This window comes from Ictalurus furcatus, chromosome 15, assembly GCF_023375685.1.
Source record: "Ictalurus furcatus strain D&B chromosome 15, Billie_1.0, whole genome shotgun sequence".
NCBI lineage: Eukaryota > Metazoa > Chordata > Actinopteri > Siluriformes > Ictaluridae > Ictalurus > Ictalurus furcatus.
In genome coordinates, this window is record NC_071269.1 from 19,426,952 (window position 1) to 19,451,961 (window position 25,010).

Here is a 25,010-nt window from a genome sequence, read left to right on the forward strand (position 1 = left end):
TGCAGATCTGTGGAGAAGCCACGGGGTTCTGGAGAGGCAGCTAGGGGGCGTAGTCTTTTCTTTCAGCACCGTGGCGGCAGTTGTGTGTGGAGTACATTTGGAGGGAAAATGGAGGGACTCTGGAAAAAAAATGGCTGTAATTCCTAAACGGTTCATGCAATATTTTTCATTGGCCATTGCAAATTTGGCCATGTGACACAGTAAGACAAATGCGTTACTGTCACAAACGCGTTATTTTGCCTGTCACTACTGAGTGGGTTGTACTACATCTATTTACTCAAGAAGACCAGGTGGTGAAGATATACACAGAAGCATTGTTACTTCCTAAAATAACAGTCACACAGTAAGTAAATAATTCTGTCTGATATTTAAAAAGAGATACAGTCCCTTCTCAAAGTATTGGAACAGCAAGGCCAATTCTATTGTTTTCACTATACTTTAAAGACATTTGGGTTTGAGATCAAAAGATTTTGTATTGGGGCAAATATAAAAAGTCCAAAATCAGAAATGATCAAAGCTTTTATTTAGGTCATAGTCTCTTTTTTTTTAAAACAAAAGTTTACAAGGATTTAACTTCAGTTTTGAGTCTCTGTTTTCCTTACGAATTACACAAGATTACACCACAATTAAATACAAGGTTAACCATTTATTTTTTTATGACAAAATTCCTTATCGTCTCACAAATCAAAGAATTTTGTAGCAGTGTAACAAATCATTTTACCCATTTCTCTATTTTTTTAAAAAAATCCATAATTTATAAGCTCATAATGAAAATCAGTTGTAGATAATAAACCATAATACCACAGCCCATGTAGACTGCTTTGGATTTTGTGTCCTACAATACCCGCTCAATCGGTGTTCATATACTATAATATAGTATCTTTCTTCAAATGCAGTTACTCAGCCCAGACATGGTGAGTGTTTATATTTCACATTTTTACTTTTACACACAACTGATAAATCAGCTTAATGGAATTGTGTTGTTATGGTAGCACATTAAAAGGTATAACATCAATTCCATCAACCAAAGGCATCAAAAGAGAAATGAATCACAAGCTACACACTTACAGGTTAAGGCAGGATTAAACACAAGGAATAGAATACAGACAAATGAATACAATTACACACCCAAGCAAAAAGGATGAGAAAAGAACGAAAAAGAACAAACTAAATGCAATGAGACCAGCGACGCGATCAATTAGGGCTGCTACATGCAATATATTAGGCTATACACTAGGGGATAGTAATAACAAAACTGACAAATTTGAGATTATATTCATAGCATATACAAATAAAATAAAATAAAATAAAATAATAATAATAATAATAATAAACACCAATCTGAGTTTTGTTCTGTGTGAAATATGAATAGTTATATTATTGTGGTTTCAACCTGGATGACAATATGAAGCCATTGAGTTTTTCTTTGTAAGGTACACAATTACATCATTATGTCAAAAGATTACTCAATGTAATAGATTGTTATTTCATAATACACTTAATGGCAAATAAATTTATTGTTTCTATAAAGAAACACTGTAGTATGTAAGGGACATTTTTCTCTATGTTTCACTCTTGGTTTGGTGTCATTATTTCAAAAGGTCATTTATTTTAATATAGTTTTTTTTTTGTTTTCATATAAAATTGAATATAAAATCAGTGAAAAGAAAAAAAGTCATTAGATTATACAAGGGACATTTTTGTCTTTGATTTGACTTCATCAGAAAGTTAGAATGTTGATTTGAGTATCTTGTCAAATTTGTGTTATTTATTATTACAGTTAAATATCTCACACACACACACACACACACACACACACACACACACACAATTACATGTTCAGTACACGCTTATCTACATTCTGGTAGTTTTAAGACGGTCCCTAACTCAGTAGCGGCAATGGCAGACGGTTTGTTTTTGTTTAATCTCTATCAAATAGAATAATATAATCTTTCCAATTAAGGACGTATTCCCGTGATAGGCTCAATTTTAACTCCAATTGTGCCCCCTAGCGTTTATAATGTGAAGTTCAGGGTCAGGGGGTAAAACATGTACATGTTCACTGCAGTGAATGAACCCTACAGATGTCTAACATGTCGGTCTGTTTGTACACGTCCGGCTCTCAAAAGTATTGCCACCCCATCTGCCCGACTCTCAAAAGTATTGGCACCCCATCTGTCTGACTCTCAAAAGTATTGGCTCCCTACGCGGTCGGCTCTAAAACTATTGCCGCCCTACACGGCCAGCTCAAACAGTATCAGTGCCCTATCTGTCCGGCTCTCGAAAGTATTGGCACCCTATGCGGGCAGCTCTCGAACGTATTGGCGTACGATCTGAATTTTGCCACGGCAAGCACCACTCATATTTTCTTCAGGAAATGTACCAGTCTAGTTTAACAATTAAAAACGGAAATTCACATGTACGGGTTTAGCAAAAAAAAACAAAACAAAAAAAAACAACACTTAATTGTTGATGGACAATTAACAATAGCCTATAACAGGATTATGGTAACAGCTTGTTACTATAAACCTGTTACACCTGGCTTGTGTGAAGCATTGCATCAGCAACTATACTGCAGGCGTACTAACAATAATTTTATATCCATCTTCCATTATTTACAGGTTGCATAGCGCAAGTCCAATTATCTTAATATCCTATAATAATAAGAAGAAGAGAAGAATAAGAATAATTACCAGTTGCCATGACTACCTGCAAACAAACTCCTGGTACCTTATGCATGACTTGGTCACGAATTTCAACTATGAACCTAAACCTGTAAACATTATCATAACATTCACAAACAATATATATGTAACTACATTTCCCCAACTCAGATTTTGTTACAATCATACTCAAATTTCTTCCTCGTAGAAATGTCTCTGCATATGCTGTGTGACTCAGATGCTTAATCAGTCGCAGGTATCTGTCATGTTCATGTGAAAAGACTTCCTGCTGTACAAACAGACTACTTCCCTATCTACCACCTCACAATTACAATTTAACATCAATATAATGAGCTCTTCTCAAAAACATACGTGGGGAAAAAAAATCAAGTTTTGTATTATCATATAAAACATTTAACATCAGTAAAGAAAATTTATATACAGAACATATAAGAAAAGGTACAATTATTATTATTAAGGTCTCTTAATCGTCATGCAGTACCGAATACTCAAATGTCATAAACGGTCAACCGTGTTTGCATGACATGTTTTAGACATTCATTTTCATTCGATTTCTATCATAAATAGGATATTTCATGAAGAAGTATAAAGGTGAAACATTCAAAAATGGCCTGTAAGAAATTCCTTTTATCTGTCATTTTCAATACACTCCAACATCAAGACATTCATTTTTTTTCCTAAAACCTCAGACAGGAATTACCAAAACACAAATCATCTAGTACAGTGTACCAAATGTAAATATTATACATTAAATCTGACTGGGTAGCTTAATGAAATTCCTAAATTCCTGTATAGAAACTGTACAATCACATACAGAAAAATGAATAAGTATTTTGAAGGTCATTGGGGTTAAGCATGAAAATAACTACACAATTAAGAAACTCTGTTGAATGGCACTTAAGAAGTGTGATCCAAAATTATAGGACTAAATATTACACTAATATAACAAAATTAAAAAACAACAACATCAAAAAAACAAGCACACACATCATTTACAGAATACCAAATGAGAAAAAGTGCATCACTAGGTCTGAGTCTTTTCAACTCCAGAGCTAGCTAAGGCCATGATCTTATCTTCAGATCCTGCAGGAATTGAATAAAAGCATCAGGTTAAAATTCCGTACATGTAGTCAACACACACACACACACACACACACACACACACACACACACACACACACACACACAAGCGCTATCTGGGTCTATATTAACACTTTACTCACTCTCTACATAATGGCATATCTACGTTATAAACGTGTTATGGTAGATGCTGGGAGTCATCATTATATCCTGCTGTGCAGCAATGATAATGTTACCATTAACTAATAATGATGATTTTCCAATGCAATGTGTTTTATTACATTATATTATATTTTGCTTCCTCATAAATGCCCAAGCAACTCTGCATTTTATTTAGCAGACTGTCTAGTCCTGCCTATACTTCAACCGGTACACTGTATGATAATTGTCATAATTAAAATATATAACAGGGCCTAAACTGTCATAGCCAATTATTAAAGCAAATAACATCTTTCAAGAGATAGTTATGTCAGTCTTAAGAATCTGGATTCACGTTAAGTGGTTTCACATTTTGAATGGTTTCTTATGCAGGCTACCAAGCAAGTAAATAAGTCCATTTCCACACATTAATGCAGTCATGACAAATGGTCATGCCTAGGTTTCTGTTCAGTTTGCTCTAATGCTCATGCAGACTTTCCAGGAAATCACCCACGTCTACAACTGAATTATATTCACCATCATGCACTGTGATTAACTGACGCATAGACCAATACTCACCCATTTTTGCTGTAACCTTCTCAAACTGGCTCAGAGTGGCACTGACATTTTCCGTGAGAAAAGCTTCATCCTCTGCTGTAAGCTATATTATATATTAAAATAATATGACTGAATAGTTTTAAAATGTTTTCAAAGCAAATTGCACCAAAACAGGAACAGCCTAAATGGCAAAAATGGAAGATCATGTATCTGAATCTAAGATGATTTAATACTTTTTAATATGTGTACTTTTTTAACAGATTAAACCATTTAAGGACCCACGGAAACCCCGGAGAGTGATGTTTGTAAGAAATAAACCACATAAGGAAGTTGATAGTTTTCCCAATAACAGCACTTCTCAAAGTTTTATTCCTCTTATACTACAGCAAATTGTCAGTGCTAACATTTTTTCCCCTTAAAGAACAGTGTACTTTTTATCCACTTATAGTTTCATTTATAGTTTCTTTTAATGTTGTGGAACATCCGTGAAAAAATTTAGTTCCCGTTATCACTTATGTTATAGCATCTATAAACTCTCATTCCCTCACTAGCCTGTTTTCTCTCTCTGTATTAATATTGATGGTAATTTTTTTTTTACTGATAAACAGCAAAGCTCTCTGTTCTGAAGACTTAAAGTAACAGCTTTACCTCTGAGTATTACAAAGAGCTGACACCAGAGAAATGCTAAATCTCTCCTCACATTAAACATTTTCCTTTGTTTTCATGATCCAGCAAGTCCCTGTGCAAAATTAGACTCAGATCATGTATTAGGACGAGAGCATTAATATAAACCTGTAAGTTGTCTTACTATCAGAGCTGCTGTTATAGAAAATTAATCGACATCTAATCATTCAGAGTCGAGAATTAAACAGTGCTGTGGCATAAATGACATTAATACATGAAGCTGACACAGAAAGAATCTACAGGTCAGAAATAGGCCTCTCACCTTCTCGCCCAGTTTTCTCAGAGCTGTGAGGATCTCCAGTTTTTGCTGAGTGTACACGTCTCTAGGAAGTTTCCCTACCATCACATCACGGTCCATCTGGAGACGGAGCACGACAATGTTAAACACAACCAAAGTACTACCCCCTTACTGGTGTTATTATTATTATTATTATTATTATTATTATTATTATTATTATTATTATTATTTATAGAGCACTTTTTATTTTGATTTCAAAATCTCACATATAGAAGTGTAGAATGTTGAAACTGTACTTATGTGGTGGAATATTTATTAACCCTCTACTGCATGAATTATTACATTTACATAATTTTTTTTTTATGGATTTAGTTCAAGTAATAAAAATTTAACTGGATTAGTTCAAGTAATAAAAATATATCAAACAAAATTTGAAAAAAATACAATAAAAAAATACAGTGGGTACTTGGTAAATTGTTGCCATATGGCAACAATGTGCAATGGTGGAAAGTATCATATAGTCAAGAATAAAACAAAATGTATGAGATTAAATTCCAATTACTGCATTTTCCAATCTATTAGCTGCAGAGTTTTTTGCCACCTAGTAAGCATGTAAAAGTTATACAGCTCCTAGAAAGGAATTACAGATGTAAAAAGTACATGCATGGATTTACTCACTCAAAATTCTTACAAAAATTTGATCTTTTTAATGAATTCTGTCTTTAGAATTCTTAACTCCTTTCTCTTGAAACATAACGTTTTGAAAATAAGGTGCAATTGCAAACTGTCTGAAATTACAACAGTTTTTCTGACTTTGAATATAAATATACTATTAGAGAAGCCTAGTGTCTTTTTCGCTATGTAGGTCTGTTTCAGTTCATGAATGCACATACCACAGTTCCATTACTGCATGTTTTGCCATATGACAACAATTACTTTTGACCATTTATCAGAATACTCAAAATATATAGACTTGTTCAAACAAATTTTTATTTCTTTTTCAGTTTAAGTAGTTTTGCCTAAATATTGAAAAATTAATCAAATTTTGAGAGCCCTTCAAGAGCCCTTCAATGATGACCTTCACCATGCCATGTGATTGCAGAAAAGGAAGTACAAACAGACATGGCATTTTTTTGCTATGTCAAGATTAAAAGCCCTCTTTTTCCAGTTACATAGGAAAATAGTAGTTTTGTATTATTGCCTATCAAAAAATTGGAAAAAAAAATATTAATTGTTGCCATATGGCAACACCATGCAGTAAAGAGTTAATTAATTTTGTGTTTATATTTCAAATATTACCTCTGCCAGTCTTGTCCGTAATTGCCCAGGCTGCTTCTTTGCAAACAGTCGAATAACTTCAGGGGTCTTAAATGCTTGGCTGATGGCAGCTTGGATAGCCTGATAGAGAAAGTAAGAATTATGTTTCCGCATGAAAAAAGTAAAAAATGACATTATTTTACAAATTAAAGTGACTGGAGGTAAATACAAATGAAAAGAGAATATTTATATCACCATTAGAAAAAGAGATAGCTATAACTGATATTTTAAAATCACTATTAATATCTGAACACTCACTACTTGATATTTTTGGTACTTATCCCAGTGAAGAATTGTCTGTGAAAGCTAACACACTAAAAGTATTGTTCAAATAACATTTCTCTGTACTTTTCATTTTGTATGCAAACCTTTGCCCTCCAATGTGTGTGTCAGAATATCTGGGGTCAATCTTCAAATACGATTAACCTTAACTGTGACCCCTGACACAAAATTTGGCCATTCGGAGAAAATATGGCATCAGAATTCATGTCTGTATTAAAAACATCTTACTAGCTGCATCCCTCCCAATTCATCCACGAGGGTCATGTTCCCTGACATGAGCTTCTTCAGGGACTCGTTAAACTCGCTCAGCTGCTCCAGGGTCTCTTTTTTGGTTTCCTCATATTCCTCATCATCGAGGTCTTCTCTGGAATGAGGAAATAATTGACACAAGACAAGTAGTTTAAAATAATTTAGGTAAATTTCTCAAAAAGCCTTGTGTTTTATTAAAGGAAAAATGTGATTTTCAATAGCATTCAGGATTTATTTTGTAATTAAATTGGCAAGTAACGAGTCTGACGTCTGCATGTTAGTCTATTTTCACTTTGATTAACCATGTTCTACATTTCCCACAATGCTATTTGACTACTTGCTGGGTGGCACCTGTAGGATTTATGCAGCATTCGCAGGTAGGAATGAAGTCATTTTGAAAATGGATACGTCATGTTCGGCTTTTATTAGCAACAAACTAGCCAGTGATGAATGATGTACATTTTCCTCCTCATAACTGTATAGTTAGTGTTATAAATTTAACAAGCGAACATATCTGTATGTTGATTGATCTAAAGCAAATACTTCAATATAAAACATAACTGATTTAAAGGTAGGAAGTGCTACTTTGTTTACTTCTTATCCAGAACATTGCCCAGAGCATCACACTGCCTCCACCGAATTGCACATAGTGCATCCTGGTGCCATCTCTTCCCCAGGTAAGTGACGCACACACACCTGGCCGTCCACATGATGTCAAAGAAAACGTTATTCATCAGACCAGGCCACCTTCTTCAATTGCTCCAGGGTCCAGTTCTGATGCTCTTGTGCCTATTGTAGGTGCTTTTGGCGGTGGACAGGGGTCAGCATGAGCACTCTGACTGGTCTCCAGATACACGGCAATCTGAGATGCACTGTGTGTTACAACACTTTTCTATCATAGCCAGCATTAACTTTTTCAGAAATTTGTGCAACAGAAGCTCTTCTGTGGGATCAGACCAGACAGGCTAGCCTTCGCTCCCCATGAGCATCAATGAGCCTTGAGCCCCCATGACCCTGTCATTGGTTGTCCTTCCTTGGACAGCTTTTGTTAGGTACCATCCCCTGCATACCGGGAACACCTCACAAGACCTGCCATTGTGGAGATGCTCCGACCCAGTCGTCTAGCCATCACAGTTTGACCCTTATCAAAGTCACTCAGACCCTTATGCTTGCCCATTTTTCCTGCTTCCAACACATCATCTTCTAGAACTGACTGTTCACTTGTTGCCTAATATATCCCACCCCTTGATTATATCCCACCCCATGACAGGTGCCACTGTAGCATTCCCTACGCATCAACAAGTGGCAGACTACAAGAGACACATGTGACTTGATGTGAGTGTACAGTAACTGCGCTGGCAAGGTCACCCTGTGACGTCAGCACGGCACACAACCACATCTTCTCACAGAGATAACAAAAATATATCATCAATTACACATCACACATATTTCAATATAATAATATTTAATGTGTTTCAGAGTGGAATTTTCCTGAAAAGTGCTTAAAGTGATACATGCTCTAGGATTTTATGATGTTCTTTCTGCAGTAATGTGGTGTTGTTGTTGTTACTTGGGTGATGTGAGGTTAAAGTAAAAGTTAGAGGAGTTGAGAGCGGTGTGTAACTTTACCTGCACTCCTCTAGATCTTGTAGCTGCTGCATTAGTCGGTCCAGCTGCTCCTCCATGTTCTGCTTTAGTTTCCCAGTTTCTGATTTTCCTCGAGAAGCCATGATGTGTTTCTTAAATCAGCCTGAGATATTCAAACAGAGTTCATTAGCCAATCAGAAACAGGTCAGGATTTCAACTAAAAAAAAAAATCCAAATTCACTCCGCGTGAATATGTACAGCAGGTTATATCAGTCTAGACTGAACTTTTATACAGTATGTATACAGTATGTATAAAAGCAAGCTTCACTTGTTTAATAACTAACAACAGCTGCGATCCGACACAACATAAAAAAGTCCTTATGGAATAGAAAAGAAAGGGTGGGTCTGGCAACAGCCTGTGTTTTAACTTCATGTGCATTCTCCTGCACAACATGTATCCAAAGGACCTGCTTGTAGGTATCGTGTTTGCCTGAGTATAATTCATAACGAATCTCAGGTATGGCTAATATTGGTTAAATAAATATATACTAGAGTCTTCTGAATACTGTTTAGGATAAAATATATAAATGCTATTAAATATTGAATCATTGCAAAACAGCAAGACATAGATAATAAAAAAAATCTGAATAGATTTGTTTAAATGTTTCTCTCTCTCTCTCTCTCTCTCTCTCTCTCTCTCTCTCTATATATATATATATATGTGGGTGTGTGTATACTTTATTTTCTATTAAATTTTTATTTAATATTGATTTATTCCTTGTGTGTGTGAGCATACTTGGCAAAAAGCTGATTCTGATTATTTGATTTCAAATTGAAATGTATTCAGTATTTAGCTTTATCTCCTTTATTTCTTTTAAAAGAAAAAGCATAAAATATTAGCCATCAAATTAGCTAATAAAATAAGATGTTATTAGCACGCTCTTACGTAGCTAAATATGAAAATAACATTACTTAACGCTAAAAGAAAATCAGGCACACATATGACTACTTAAACAACCGGTCTATTTTTTATTCGTCCAATGAGATTAAAACAGGAAGCCAGGGAGTGCAGGATGAAACGGAGATGGATGATGGACTACCACCACAATAGTCTGTGCGCAGATAGGTAGTGGCCAAAACCAAATTTAAAACAATAAGCTACCGATGTTATAATTTATTATACCGAACAGTTTAATCGTGTTATGTGTATAAAATCAGCACAGAAAGAAAAGCCAGTTGACGACTTCTTAGTTTCACGTTTCCAGCGTTCTGAATACAGGCTGCGTTATTCTTGCGCATAATTGAGGTTTATAAACATAAACGCAGTCTGAGGGAATTTCTCACCTCGTCATTTATTAGATTAAATGTCTGCCACGTTAATGTATTGTTCATAATTAGAGATAACGTTCTGCCTATTCACATATTTATGATCATTTTGTTTCATTTAATTCTAGAGAAAAAAAATTGTTGTGCTGTAAGCCAATCAGAGACAGCCTTGGTGAAGGATTAACCAATCACCGCACCTTTTAGTTAAACCGGAAGTTTAAAAAACGGATGTGTATTGTGTATATGTTTTGGTAAGTAACGGAGAAAGTTTGTCAATGTGGTTAATTTTAGGTTCGCCTTTTTCCTCACATAGCATGTAAGGCTGTATAATCGACTCAGAATTCTGTTTTAATACATATACAATGCAGTTATATTATTGGCATCTTTCCTGTGTGCAGATGGCATGCCTTGTGAAAATAAAGTGTATGCGTAGCCATGTGCGTGTTTAGAGCCGTATGGATAATGGTCAAGTGAGATGTTTGGTTAATATTGATATTAAATAGGCCTAATGCTTCATATCTCAGACTGATTTGACCAATCATGCACGTTAATCTGCTGCATGTGTGATTGAGTTTCTGTGGTGGACTTCTTTCTGTAGTACTTCCTCATTGCATGCCTGAGACTTCCTGCTTTACATGCTGTAGTATTTTGACAAATAGAAATCATTTCATTGAGATGAACTCACTGTGTGCATGCAGACACATCTGCCTACAGCCTCTTACCCCTACCTCCAGTAGTTGCCATAGAAACTGTGTACACCATCACTAGTGCTGTTCTTTGATACTTTCACAGGGTTGTCAAATACAACTTAGAAAACAGACCATGTTAATAAGTCAAGTGGGTCGGGCCAAAAATAATAAATAATTCATTATGTGACCAATAACACATCGACAGCTCCTGTTTAATTGTTTAAGGTATATTCTGAATGCACAAATGGATTGAACACACTGCAATTCATTAACAATGCCTTTTTTGTTGTTGTTGTAATTTTATGATATATATACTGTATGCAGTGGCTATTCACTCATTTTCAGTTTTGGAACCTGGAACTGAAATACAGGGTGTCCCCAAAAGCTCCATACATAGGGGAAATTAAAACTTTTTAGTCAAATGTCTTCCGAAATTTTTAATTCCCAAACACCCCCCTCCCCATTTCATCCACTGACGAAGGCACAACCGACGTGGTGCTGGCAAACATAGTCTGCTATGTATGGAGACTTTTTGGGACACCCTGTAGACTAAATTGGGATTTTATTTCATGATTCTACACAGAATATAATATTGAAGTGAATCTTGAGGAATCAACATAGTTTGCGAAATTATTTACAAATGTTTAAAAAAGGAAAATAAAATAAATGGAATCTAGTTTTCTTTATTTGAATAACTGAGTCTTTTAAAAAAAAAAATCTTTCTATTACAGTCCACAAAACAGATTTAATTTCGAACATGGCATCAAGATTCATTTGGTGGGGCTGGATTAAAACCTTTATCAGGCTAGTCCCGGCCCACTCACCACATGTTTGACACCCCTGATCTAACAAATTCTACAAGTTATGTCTGGTTTTATAAAACTTATTTTTTTATTCTGTTGAGGTAAGGAATATTTTTTTTCTTCAGTTGAATTTTATTTGCCAAGCTCTTTTAACAGTAGACAATGCCACAAAGAAGCTTTACAGAAGATCTCTATCTGAACAGAGATTCCAGAATATGTAATGAAATATTCTTCTCTTTCTCAGGTCCCGAATCAGTTCTGTGCTAACATTTATGACATCCCCGATGGCACTACAGGAGAGAATCAGAGTGGTGCTGCTGGCATGTGGCTCCTTCAACCCCATCACCAATATGCACCTGCGCATGTTTGAGCTGGCACGGGATCACCTGGAAGATACTGGTACATCAGTGTTACACCAGCAACATTAACTTAAATGATCTTTATCAGTGGTTCTTAACTGGTCTTGCTTCAGGACCAGGACTCTTTTCAGCGGCGATGCAAGTGTACACCATGACCTGGTTAAAAACTAGCAAATATTATCCTCCTAAAACTGGTTTCCATCTTTTCCTTCCGCTTTGGATTTTAATGTTGTTATATGATCATATTACTTAACTATCAATTTCCTACAGAAATGGCAAAGTGAACACTACTCAAAGATCTGCTGACTATCCTTAGGTGAAAAATTCAGATATAATAACCAGCGTTAACCAGTGAAAGACTTTGAAGGTTAACAAAATGGCATAGTTAACTTTTTTTTTATTCTTATAGTTTAGTCTCAATGTTTCATTATACTATTTCATACTAATGAGGCCCTTATATTAATAGGTCTACTGTCTAGCTAGCAAACTTGTTTTTGTCGGGTTTGATTTTTCAGAATAAAACAAGATAAATATTCAAATGTAGTTATAATCGCAATATCACTATCCTTTTAACCCAATTTTTAAAAAATTAGACCTTGTTCACAATCCACTTTTGTCCATTATCCATAAATTTATGCGTTAATATGCTGCGAGTTCTTGCAAAAACACCCGAAAACCAAACAACAAAAGTGCACCGTTTTCCAAAACAGCAATAATATGGACCAGCAGGTCATGCGCAGGCATTTAAAATAATAACAATATAATGAGAATTGTTTAGACTAATGATATAGCAGTTTGCATGTTGTCAAGCCATAGTGCTCTGCTTTGAACTAATATAAAAGCTCCTCATGCATGCTCATGACCCAGTTTTGGGTCAAAAAAAAGTTCTCAACGGCTCTTCTATATGTTCTTCAAAAAAAGTTTAGTGACAATCTTTTTAGTCTGTTAATTTATTTGTTCATTTTTGCATTTTATCAGGAAGGTACAGAGTAGTAAAGGGTATCATCTCTCCTGTTGGTGATGCCTATAAGAAGAAGGGTCTGATTGAGGCGTGTCATCGAGTGGAGATGGCCAAATTAGCGACCGAGAACTCCAGCTGGATCAGTGTAGATGACTGGGAGAGTCAGCAGGCTGAGTGGGTGGAAACAGCCAAAGTTATCAGGTGGCAGTCTTTTTTACAGCATTTATTCATAATTTAGGTGTAGAGAATCTGCAGATTGTTATACACATACCGTCTCTGGAACTGAACTGGATAGATGAACACCATTCTTCCAAAAGAAATTCCTTCAGTTGCTGTTTTGCTGATTATGGTAGAGAGCGCTGTCTAACACATCACTCAAAAACCTCCCAAACGTGTTCAATTGGGTTGAGATCTGGTGACTGTGAAGGACATAGTATATGATTTATAGTACATGATATGACCAATTTGTCATCCATCTATACATTTGTGTGAATGTTTGTTGTGTGCCTTTATACGGCATGGTTTTTTTTCCTAATACTCCAATACTCCATCCATTGCTTTTTTTGATGATCAGCCTGACATATGTAAATATCTATTAAAAGTAAAAGTTTATACCAGTCTGTAATTTAGTCTGAGAAAAAGAAAGCCTATCTAAATAATATACACCAGTCTAATTCAGCAATCCTGTTTTCTGGAATCTCAGCCAGTTTCCTGGATTTACATGCAGATAGTTTTTTTTTTTTTTGAGAACAGTAAATGTAACACAATTACATTTATGTTTTTTGTCCTGATTTTTAAAAGACACCATCATGCTGAGTTATCATCAGTGGTGGAGAGCCATGACGAGGTGGACACGGTAAAGTTCCCAAAGAAAAGAAGAGTGGAGGAAAATGAGGAAAGTTCATCAGATCACAACAGATCAGGTACTGACACTTTTTTCCAGATAAATTTTCATTAAGTCACAGTGAATATGAATGCAAAGTGATACAAAGCTGACTTTCATTTTCATTCACGCAAATATGTGATCTGCATATTGTGTTTGCCCTGCAGTCAAAAATGAAGCCAAAACAACTGCAGGTTATTTGAAGTAGAAGGGCTGACAGCATTCCTTTCATCTGCCAAGTTTGAACAAGTTTAATGGCTGTCTCACCACAGTTTTGTAATGTTGAGAAACGGGTCTCTCTTTCAAAGCCAGGGCCAACTTTGTTCATTCTGTTCTCATCAACTGAGCAACAAGGTGACATGGTGTCTAACACTTAGGTAACAGGGCTTCACTTCTTTTATATAATTTGTCACAGGAGGGCCACATTCAGGTCATGGAAAGCAACAGTATGATAGAGCATTTTGGATTTTCTCCTTTTACCACACCAAATATAGTGCCAAATGAAGGCCATGATAACTATCTGATGAGTTGTATTACATGTAAGGTAAATGCTAAACTTTGCATAGCATGGTCCATGACTAGAGTCTGCAAAAAGGTTTTTGTTGTGATCCAACTAAGTACAACTGCAGACAGTTGCTTCATTCATTCATTCAGATTTAGTCATCAAATCTCAACCCAGTTGAACACCTATGGGCAATTTTGGACTAACACCAATCAAGGGAATATCTTTTGGAAGAACTGTGTTTGTTCCTCCAGTACTGTTCCAGGGATGTGCAGAACACTCCCAATGTGCAGTGAATCTGTTTTGGTGGCTCATGATGGCCCAGTGCTTTGAATGGCAATTGGACTGGTTTTGGGACTGGTTTTTAATGACCATTAGGCTGCTTTTGGCTGACCAATGGGTTGGTTTTTGCATAGATTTTCATTGACCATTGGGCTCATTTTTGGTCTGGATTTGAATGCTTTTTGGGCTAGTTTTGGGACAGTTTTGAATGACCATTGGGCTGGTTTTGGGACAGTTTTAAATAACCATTGGGTTGCTTTTTGGGCTAGTTTTGAATGACCATTGGGTTGCTTTTTGGGATAGTTTTAAATAGTTTTAAATGACCTTTGGGTTGCTTTTTGGGCTAGTTGTGAATGACAATTGGCTGTTTTTGGGCTAGTGTTTTTTTTTTAAAGGTGTTTTTTTGTGCCAGGTTTGAATGGCCACTGCACATGTTTTTGGGCTTGTTTTTAATGGTCACTGGGCTGGTTTTGTCATGTTGACCTGAACTGGCAGTCCTGAATGTTTAAGTCACATAACAAGCACATCAGCTAAGCTACTTCTACCCTCATTATAATGCTGATCTGTATTTCTGATTGTCTTTCTGCAGAAACTCTTCAGCTCAAGCTGTTGTGTGGAGCAGACGTGCTGGAGTCCTTCAGTATCCCCAGTCTGTGGAAGAAGGAGGACATTGCCGAAATTGTGGGCCGCTTTGGGCTTGTGTGCATCACCAGAAGTGGCTGTGATGCAGAGAGGTTTGTCTACCAGTCTGACATGCTGCACAAATATCGTAACAACATCCACATCGTGAGGGAATGGGTGACCAATGAGATCTCTGCCACGCACGTGAGACGAGCTGTGTGCAGGGGCCAGAGCGTGCGCTACCTGCTGCCTGAGCCTGTGGTGCACTACATCCAAGATCAACATCTGTACAGCGCTGAGAGTGAGCAGAAGAACGCAGACGTCGTCCTTGCTCCTCTTCAGAGATATAACAGGGCAGCTGAATAAGCTACTGCACTCTGTGTGTGTGTGTGTGTGTGTGTGTGTGTGTGTGTGTGTGTGTGTGAGCTGCCAAACACTTGCTCCATAGAGCCAATGCACTTCACCAGCTACAATGTAGAAATATTTGACGCCCTTAATACACTAGACATCTTTTGGAAAAGAATCAGGGTTTACAAATGCAAATGATTTTTACAAGCCACTCTTTGCACTCTATAAAACGTCTGATTATCCAAATAAAACTCCTGAAGCTTTTGGTAATTAGTTGGTCCATGTTTTTTTTTTTTTAGGGTCTTATAATGAGGGTGTTATAATATAGTAAAAGTCCTAGTATTTCTGGGCAACTGCTGAAACCAATTTTATTAAGAATATTTTCTTGAAGACACTATCAGTGTGTTCAGTCCTGTTATCTTATACATGCACAATTGTTTGGATTTATTTTCTTAATAAAATAGCTATGTGTAAAGAGGTGTACACAGCATCGGACTTCTTTTTGTTATGATGAAACGAGTTTGTTTTATGGCACAGGCTACTTTTCACGTTGTAGTTTGGCTTCATCCTAGAACACACTGTCCACCAATTTGGGAGTGTGAAAGCTAACAAGGTTTACACAGTCTAATAGATAGCCAACGTTAACTAATCTGGTAGGCTATATAACAGACTAATCCTGGCTAAATTTTTTTTTACTTACACGATATAATGGCCTCAGAATAGCTAGCTTGTTACTGCATGAGAGAGCTGGCAGCATTTGTAAATGGCTATTATTCTACTCACTGCCACCTACTGAACATGACTGTATTCTGAATAAGCGATGAATCTGATCACTGTGATATGGGCATAATTGAGCACATCCATGCAATTTGTGATGGTGAGAAGTTGGAGTTTGCAAGAATACATACTTAATGCCCCTCCACCAACATGGAACAAACTGTCCCCAACTCGTTAAATTATCTTCTACCACAACTTTCCAACCCTCATCCTGGAGGATCACCTGTCCGGCAAATTTGACCATTTTCCCTGCTCCCAACACAGCTGATTCAATTAATCATCTAATTAACAGCCCTTCCTGAGTTAAAGTGGGTGTGTTAGAACAGGGAAGACACTCGTCAACAGGATAGGGTGTACTCCAAGACCAGGGTTGGGAACCTATGTCTTATACTGTCCAATGTCCAGTAAAAAACTAAACAATCCCCATATACCTATGAATACCCATCTCCTGATTCCAAGATTTTCTCTACTTATTATACTCAATTAACTTATTGTATTCAATATTGTACTTTCTACACTCTGTTACAACATGTTCAATAGTTTATTGCTTGGATATACCACATAACCACAGGTTGAAAAAGTACTGAGTTATGATACTTAAGTGGAAGTATAGATATGTCAAACTGTTATTCATACCACAGTCAGCCACAGTTCTTCTCTTCTATTGCTTCCACAGTAAAATTTTTTCCATATCATAGACCTCATAATACTACAAGGGTGTGATAGAAATGAGAATTTAATTGATTTTTTTATGAACTCATTTAGCAATGGAACACTGGCACTGAATGAAATTTAGATTAATTAGAACAATTATACAATTTGTGACACTTATATGCAATAAACAATGCAAAAGAGGAAAAAAAGGTTTTTATTTGGCTCGCTCTCGTATAACTTGAGCCAAGTTAAGTGGCTTTTTTTGGTCATTCCTACTTATAGTACCTCTTATACCTTGGAATGAAATGTTTCTTCAGGAGCATGGTTCATGGTTAAGTGCAGGGGTAGAATGTTGTTTCTTCAGCAACATGGTTATATAATCCAATAGGCTTAGTGGTTAGCATGTTCGCCTCACACCTCCAGGGTTGGGGGTTTGATTCCACACGTGGCCCACGGTGGGTCCACACGTTCTCCCCATGCTGTGGGGGTTTCCTCCGGGTACTCTGGTTTCCTCCCCCAGTCCAAAGACATGCATGGTAGGCTGATTGGCATGTCCAAAGTGTCCGTAGTGTATGAATGGGTATATGAATGTGTGTGCGATTGTGCCCTGTGATGGATTGGCACCCTGTCCAGGGTGTACCCCGCCTTGTGCCTGATGCTCCCTGGGATAGGCTCCAACAATAAGAAAATTGTTTTCTGAAATCTTACTCTAAACTCTGCAATGAATTTTGACCATTTGTTGCACATGTTTGTTTTTATCTGTTTATTATTAGGCTTAAATTATGTGAAGTGTCCATCATAGAGGTCCCTGTGAATGAGGGGATACTCTAGAAACGATAATGTATTAGAACGAGTACATTGATATAAACCTGTGATTTTCCTTGCCGCTGAAACTATTTTCAGAACTGATATTATAGAAAATTAATCAACAACTTTTGACCAATCAGTTTTACTGAGCACTGTGGTATAAACCTGTAATCCATGCTCGACTGTATTAATGTGCAATATAAGTAAAACAGAGGGTGCCAATTGTGTTACACATACATAATGTCTAGCCAAAATGTGTTTCTAGGCACATAAATGTCTGGGCCTTGACTGATTTCTTTTGTTTTTAAAGTAAAAATAGGGCAAGGGTGTTGTGCAAGTCGGTATGACAGCTTCAGTGAACGTCACAGAATTTGCTCTGAGGCTAAAAATTATGGTTACGTAAATAGATGGTGAAGCACGTGTTGGTTAATCAAGGTCTCTAATCTGACACATCTTATTATTAATAGCCCAGAAGTAAGGCCTCATTCAAATATATATATATTTGGATGGATGGAGATATATTACACCCCAAAATATATACCTGTTAGTGGGATTAATATCTTTAACCACACCATCCCAAGTATTAGCAAAGGTTTACAAAGAACAATTACATCACCTTTTTAAAGTTTTTCAAAGGCTTTGAATGACAATGTATTTAATTTCATGTTTCTGAGTGGATTCTAATAGAATGATTTTCTCATGGATAGACAGGGAAGTTTTTACGCACTTTACTATAAGGTGCATGACTATTAACAGAAAGAGGGTATTGATTGATAATGACGCACTGTGTGGGGAATACCCCACTGAAGATCTGTTTACAACTTGAGGCAATTGCTTTCAAAATGGAAACATTCCTGAGTATTTTTGTCTTGTGACTTTTGAGTGATGTTTCCTAATAAGCTTCCTACACTGTCTGAGCCTCTGACTTTATCAGATATAGTTAAATTATTTGTATTATTTTATATCATATAAATATAATGTATTACTTAAATAATTGTTTGCTTATTGATTTCTTTAATTCAGATAAGATTTTGTTCCAATAACTATCCATCCATCCATCTTCTATACCGCTTATCCTCCTCAGGGTCACGGGGAACCTGGAGCCTATCCCAGGGAGCATCGGGCACAAGGCGGGGTACACCCTGGACAGGGTGCCAATCTATCACAGGGCACAATCACATACACACCCATTCATACACTACGGATACTTTGGACATGCCAATCAGCCTACCATGCATGTCTTTGGACTGGGGGAGGAAATAAATGAAACCCCCGCAGCACAGGGAGAAGAAATGCATATTTGCCAGTGTGTCCGATGTTGACCTTCAAACTTAAAATTCAAAGTAATAATGATTCAGTGATATATTCATTCATCTTCTGAAACAAATGTATCACCGAATCAATTACTTTAATAAAAATATCGTATCCAATTTGTAGCTATGTCGATATTTTGCAGTTGACCCTAAAACCAGCCAAATTAAAAGTAATATTGATTTAATGTTATACCACCATAATAAAATAACCCCATGATTGCTTTGATGGCAATGTTATGAGCTGGTTTAACCTGTAATTTTCTAAATGTCTTTATTTCCGTAAGCACATCTCGCACATTGCTAAATTACTTTGGGTTTAGGTGCTGATATTTTGATGTTGACCTTAAAACCAGGAATATTTAATGTAATATTGATAACAAGACAGCTGTATAATTATAAGTAATTGGTGATAATCTAAAACTATATAAACTAATGTTTTAGGAAATCCATTTTAGTGAATTAATATCCTGCAGTTTTGTCATAATATGCTGAGTATACTTACGTTTTTTTTAATGTTAAAGAATATTGAGTTGTTTGTGTTAAGGGGTGTGTTCTCATCTGACATTTAAAACACAAAGCCTTTGGGTGTATATGTGCGTGTGTGTTTGGGATTTGTTAGTGAGACTGTGTGTAAATCAGGTATGGAGACCTGTTTTCAAAGTCCTGCCTCCTGACACCTCCCACAGTGTGACTGTCTGAGTCTCTTTTGTAAGCCTGGAATCACACCCTGTTTCTCAGATCATTTGTATTTCTCTCCTGCTGTGATTCTGCTTGATAACCAGAAAAGAAATAAAAAAATGCCCACCAGCCTTTGTGGGAAATGGGAACTGCTCAGCAGCATCAATTTGGAGGGGTACATGATTGCTTTGGGTAAGGCTTCATTTCACACCACCATTATTTTCATGAATGAGTGTGTATTGAAACATTAACAAGGAACATGTGACGTGATTAAACAGCTTAGTACTTCAAAAGTAAATTAAGAAAATTGATGGTGATCACCATGTGGAAAGTTGAAATGTTTAACATGCACCGCAATTTGACAATGACAGTGTTCTATTATGTGCATTAATTTCTGTAAGTTGCTTACTCTTGTCCTCCGGCAGGAATTGGCTCGTCCACTCGTAAGATAGCGCTGAAGCTCAAGCAGCATAAGCTGATCGAGCAGGCCAACGACAAGTATGTGATCAAAACTTTCAGCACCTTCAGGAACTACGTCTTCTCCTTCAGAGTGGATGAGGAGTTTGATGAGTTTACTAAGGGCTTGGATGAGAGACACTGCAAGGTGAAACATTTACATAAACCATTTCTATTGCTCTTATGACTGAACTTAATGGATTAATGGATATTCAAAATGTAACAATTTCATTTCTAATATTGGGTCATGAAGTTTGAGTAATTATATCATTACTGTTAGGGACATTCATTCAAGGCTTCTTTTTAGAACAACTTCCTTATCTGAAAGCAAAACTATCTGTTGTAGTGCCCTACATAGAACCATTAAGGGTTTTCGCAGGTGGGACAAACCAAAGAATACTTTTTGAGTACATTCTTTTAAATAAAGCCCATCTACCACTGCAAAGATGACTTTAATTTGTCCTTCAGAAAGGTTTCTGAGTAGAACACCTTTAGAAAGCTAGAACTATTCACCATCTCAAGATGCCTTGAGGAACCTTCTTCTTATAAAGAGGGTAGCTGCTCTGTTTGGCATCATTAACATCTAAATCAAATCAGTGTGTCAGAGCTAATCCACTTCGTAAATTTATACACTTGATTCATAGATGAACCCACTTTTAGACATAATTTAAAAAAATAATAATGTGGGTATTGCATTCTCAAAAACAAAATGTGTAAATGTTCAATGAATGGTTTGTTAATTGTAACAAGTTACACTCAGATATATTCATCTTTGCCTCTTACTGTTTATAGAATGTATGTTCATAATATATAGTCAATTATAATATATTATTTACAGTATTTCAGTTGAAAAATATTTCTATTGAAATAAATGTGAATCATTGATGTAAACGTTTTAGTTGTTGTAGTATAAATTGTTTAATTTGTTTTGAAAAAGTTTTTTTTTTTTTTAAATAGGCATATATTGTAACCTTACACTTAAAAACAGACTTTAGTGTGTGTACCACAAACAGAACAGGTACTGTGAGTACTTATTATGTAACTGTGCTGTCTGTATGAAGAATGTTGAACAGAATGAATCTGAACCTGGTTTAGCTGAAAAGTATTTTCATTTTTCTCTATACTTGTGCATAAAGACAATATAATGTTAAAACTAAATTGCATTGAATTTGATTGAAAAACAGAAATATGGCTAACAATTAGAAATAATGAAATGCTCTGTTGATTGGCAGTCTGTGGTGACATGGGAGGAGAACAGGATGGTGTGCATTCAGAAGGGTGAGAAGAAAAACAGAGGTTGGGCTCACTGGATTGAGGACAATAAACTGCACCTGGTATGAATATTGTGTTGTTGTTGGGTTTTTTTCTCATCAGTACTGATTGTTGTCTAAAATATTTGACAATACATTGCCATTTCTTTCTCCCTTGTCTTACAGGAGCTTTATTGCGAGGACCAAACCTGCAAGCAAGTTTTCAAAAGAGTGGCTTAAAGTGTAGCTTTATTGCATCTTGATAGGGAAGAAGTGTAGGAGAGACTGGATGGAACAAGAGCTCACCCTCTCTGACCTGAGCTGTGTTCATCAGGAAAGCTGAAACTCTGAGGGTCTTCAAGCGTTTGTGACTAAAGGCAATGTCATCAAAGGCGGAAGACAAAGCCCAGGCCTGGAGAACCACTTTGTTTACTGTTCTTTAGACACCAGATACAACTCATTAGCTAAATATCAATTTTAAGTTGTATCAGTTGTTCCAGAACAGTGAAACAAACAGCTGTAAAGTTGTGAACTGATTGCATGTTTACAGTTCAATACACACGATTTCTATTCACTATGTCACCACTAGGAGGCGATATAACATTTAGAATGGGTTCCTAATAGTCGCCTTTCCTGTAGTTTCCTGTAGTTTTTTTTATTTTCTATCTCTGTAGTTTGACTGTTCATCCATCCATGTTTTTATATTTTTGTCAGTTGCCTAATTTCTCATCTCAGCTAGGGAAATTTCCAGCTTTATGTATCTAAATGTCACCTTCACTTGTACTTTTCCCTTAAAAAAAAAAAAGATGCATTTGTATTATTTCTGTAAAGAAAGCCTCACATTCTGAAGGAAAGAAATGGTCGTGACCTGTATGCTTAAAAATCTGCCAATGTTACACAGGTTGGATGTGAAGTTTTTTAATTCAGTGAATTTGACAAGAATGTACAATAAAACTTGCAACAAGTTCAGAGACCATGTGGTTTCCTTGAAACTTTACTGTGATAATCCAAATACCTCTACAGCAACAATAACTACTACTAATAAAACGTATACTATTTCATTAAATTTTACTTCATTAATGTGTGATCAGTGCTAAGCCCACTTGTTAAGTTATTTTAGTTCAATACCAAAAAAAAAAGAAAAGGTGTGAATAATTTATGGCTCGCATATCCCTTGACTAGCTATTAAAATCAGGGTGGTGGCCTGGTTTAAAAGTCAAAAAAATGGTGAAAAGATGCTTCACAAACACCTTTGTTAATCAAATCCATGTCTAATATTTTGTTCTGGTTTAACACACAGGTAGTAAATGACATTTACTTATAAAAACAATAGGTGTGTTCGACTTCATGCGGCGCTGCGCAGAACGGTCGGTGGCTGACTTGAAGCAGTGCATGCCGGTTAGAAATTGTCTGACTTGAGATGGCCATGACGCCACGTCACTGTGACGTATGGCATCAAAGTACCACGATAGCGATATGAGAGCAGCCGACTCCCTCAGCCAGCGCAGCTTCTCCAGCAAGGCTACATGAGCTATTTCGCCATTGGTCAGACTCACGACGACAACGATGACATGTGCTTTCCGTGTTTATTCTGACACCTTCAGTTCCGCTAATGCCCGGGACACGCTAAACGATTTTACCACGGGAGACCACAGACATAAGGACAGTTTCAACCGATTTTTAACATTATAATCAACCGAACGCACATACTAGACAATTCGGCCAGAATCGCATGGCATGTTTGTGGCTGCGGTGCAAAAAGCAGTTGGTGAAACTTGCTTGCTCTCATCAGCTATTGCTGGAATCCTGCCTCTGGCAGCCCGATCAAGAGTCGTAAATATCAAACATCTTGGGACTGGGGCGGCTCAGACTCGATCCAGAGCACTAAAATAATCGCAATGACGTCACACAATTGAGGATTTTTTTGGACAAAAAGTCAGTAGCGACAAGCCTAGAATCAGACCACGCCCCCCAGATCATTGGGGAGGTTGCAAATCTGGCTTAAAATTCACCAATCTGTATTTTTATAACAGTAAAAACCCTTTTCATGTAATCGTAATGTCATATTGTGTCATGTTTTTCAACATAAACTGATTAAAATATATATAGACCCCACTTTATTGGTTTTTAAATAATATAGGCTTATGTTGAACTTTCTTCTTGTACATACAGGCACTTTATTAACTTAACCTATTGATTGAAAAGTGTTTCTGGTTGCCACCTGTAAAATTCAGACGTCTGTTTATCTGATAAATATTACATCTAATCCACTTCGTCTGCGGTAAGCAAACACCGCGGAGCGTCACTACGGGAAACAGGGGCAGTGGTGGCTTGACGGTTAAGGGTCTGGGTTACTGATCGGAAGGTCGGGCCTTCAAGCCCCAGCGCTGCCACTGTTGGGCCCTTGAGCAAGGCCCTTAACACTCTCTGCTCCAGGGGCGCTGTATCATGGCTGACCCTGCGCTCTGACCCCAGCATCCTAACATGCGGCGAAGAAAAGAATTTCACTGTACTATAATATATATATGTGACCAACAAAGATTAATTAAACAGAAAGTGTCCGACATGACGGTTCCGTTTTCAACTCCTCCCACAACTGCAAGCGACAACTCTCACCAACCGCTTACATCCAGCCGCAGCTGAAGCCGAACACACCGATGGATTTGTTGGAATCCCCTGTATTGGAAAATCGCCTTCTGGGATTGCCGCAGGCGTTGTGTTAAACCAACCTTTATTCCGACAAATCGCGACTCCTGAGCCGCGATTGGCTGTTATTCCACAGACTGTTCACTTATTGACCAATGCTGAAACAGCAGGCGGAACAATAGTAGCAATTCTGTTTTAGGAGGCGGGGTTTGCGCTAATACGGGTCGGAAAGAAATAAAAACAGACTGCCGCAGCTCGCAATGTGTCGGTACCTGTCACGTGACCTGAGATCCAAAATGGCCGCCATGGTGTTTTGACGAATAATACTTTTGTGTTTGTTTCATTCTTTAAAGAAATCGGCTATAAAATCTTAACAATTGCGGGAGAGCACATAGCTATACGATTAATGTTTTAATTTAAGAGCGCCAAACGGACAATCACGGTGTATTGTTATTTGTTGTATTGTTTTATACTATGCACTTTTGGGGTTTGTGAGGCAGCTAGCTAGTTAGCTAGCAAAATTATTTTAGGTACAAAATTAAAAGAAAAGCGATGGAAGAGCTCAGCGCCGACGAGGTAAGACTTTTGTGCGTGTTGCTCGGTCACTTCTGTACATTCCCAGGATGAAGAGCTCATAAATTGTCAGTAATGTTTTTTGTGTAATATAATGTAATGTCATTGTCACCCTTTCAGCCGGAGCAGTGACTTGCTTTACGAGCAGTTAGCTGAAGATGATTGAAACCCCCACTGGCAGTGTGTCACATCAGCAATACTCTCACAATACTCTCTCCTTGCAGCACTGTCATTTAGAGTTCATAAAAATAAAATATAAACCAAC

The 25,010-nt window shown here is 36.9% G+C and overlaps 4 protein-coding genes across 10 annotated transcripts in view; 3 read left to right on the forward strand and 1 right to left on the reverse strand.

Annotated features, from left to right (window-relative positions):
• Nucleotides 1-3,295: 3,295 nt before the first annotated feature.
• Nucleotides 3,296-9,270, reverse strand: lzic (leucine zipper and CTNNBIP1 domain containing). Its single transcript, XM_053642951.1, has 6 exons — nucleotides 8,860-9,270; nucleotides 7,210-7,345; nucleotides 6,682-6,780; nucleotides 5,407-5,502; nucleotides 4,482-4,563; nucleotides 3,296-3,767 (listed from the first exon to the last, which is right to left on the reverse strand). The coding sequence occupies exons 1-6, from the start codon at nucleotides 8,958-8,960 to the stop codon at nucleotides 3,709-3,711; spliced, it is 573 nt and encodes a 190-aa protein (XP_053498926.1). The 5' UTR covers nucleotides 8,961-9,270; the 3' UTR covers nucleotides 3,296-3,708.
• A 585-nt stretch (nucleotides 9,271-9,855) lies between these two features.
• nmnat1 (nicotinamide nucleotide adenylyltransferase 1) lies at nucleotides 9,856-16,539 on the forward strand. Of its 6 annotated transcripts, XM_053643934.1 has the most exons (6): nucleotides 9,894-9,943; nucleotides 10,272-10,394; nucleotides 11,880-12,034; nucleotides 12,973-13,156; nucleotides 13,757-13,878; nucleotides 15,212-16,539. In XM_053643934.1, the coding sequence occupies exons 2-6, from the start codon at nucleotides 10,372-10,374 to the stop codon at nucleotides 15,607-15,609; spliced, it is 882 nt and encodes a 293-aa protein (XP_053499909.1). In that variant the 5' UTR covers nucleotides 9,894-9,943; nucleotides 10,272-10,371; the 3' UTR covers nucleotides 15,610-16,539. The 6 variants fall into 6 exon arrangements, with proteins under 6 accessions (XP_053499911.1, XP_053499906.1, XP_053499909.1 ...); XM_053643931.1 differs by lacking the exon at nucleotides 10,272-10,394 and having other exon boundaries at nucleotides 9,858-9,943; XM_053643932.1 differs by lacking the exons at nucleotides 9,894-9,943; nucleotides 10,272-10,394 and adding an exon at nucleotides 10,412-10,459.
• Nucleotides 16,540-19,518: 2,979 nt separating this feature from the next.
• On the forward strand, nucleotides 19,519-23,056 carry rbp7a (retinol binding protein 7a, cellular). Its single transcript, XM_053643937.1, has 4 exons — nucleotides 19,519-20,012; nucleotides 20,246-20,424; nucleotides 21,509-21,610; nucleotides 21,713-23,056. The coding sequence occupies exons 1-4, from the start codon at nucleotides 19,940-19,942 to the stop codon at nucleotides 21,764-21,766; spliced, it is 408 nt and encodes a 135-aa protein (XP_053499912.1). The 5' UTR covers nucleotides 19,519-19,939; the 3' UTR covers nucleotides 21,767-23,056.
• Nucleotides 23,057-24,441: 1,385 nt separating this feature from the next.
• ube4b (ubiquitination factor E4B, UFD2 homolog (S. cerevisiae)) overlaps nucleotides 24,442-25,010 on the forward strand; it is a 32,151-nt gene continuing 31,582 nt past the window's right edge. The window contains exon 1 of one of the 2 annotated variants that reach the window (XM_053643397.1): nucleotides 24,442-24,748. In XM_053643397.1, coding sequence (XP_053499372.1) covers nucleotides 24,725-24,748 — 24 coding nt within the window. In that variant the 5' untranslated portion in view covers nucleotides 24,442-24,724. The remainder of the gene's footprint in view (nucleotides 24,749-25,010) is intronic. The other variant, XM_053643398.1, reaches the window with a different exon arrangement.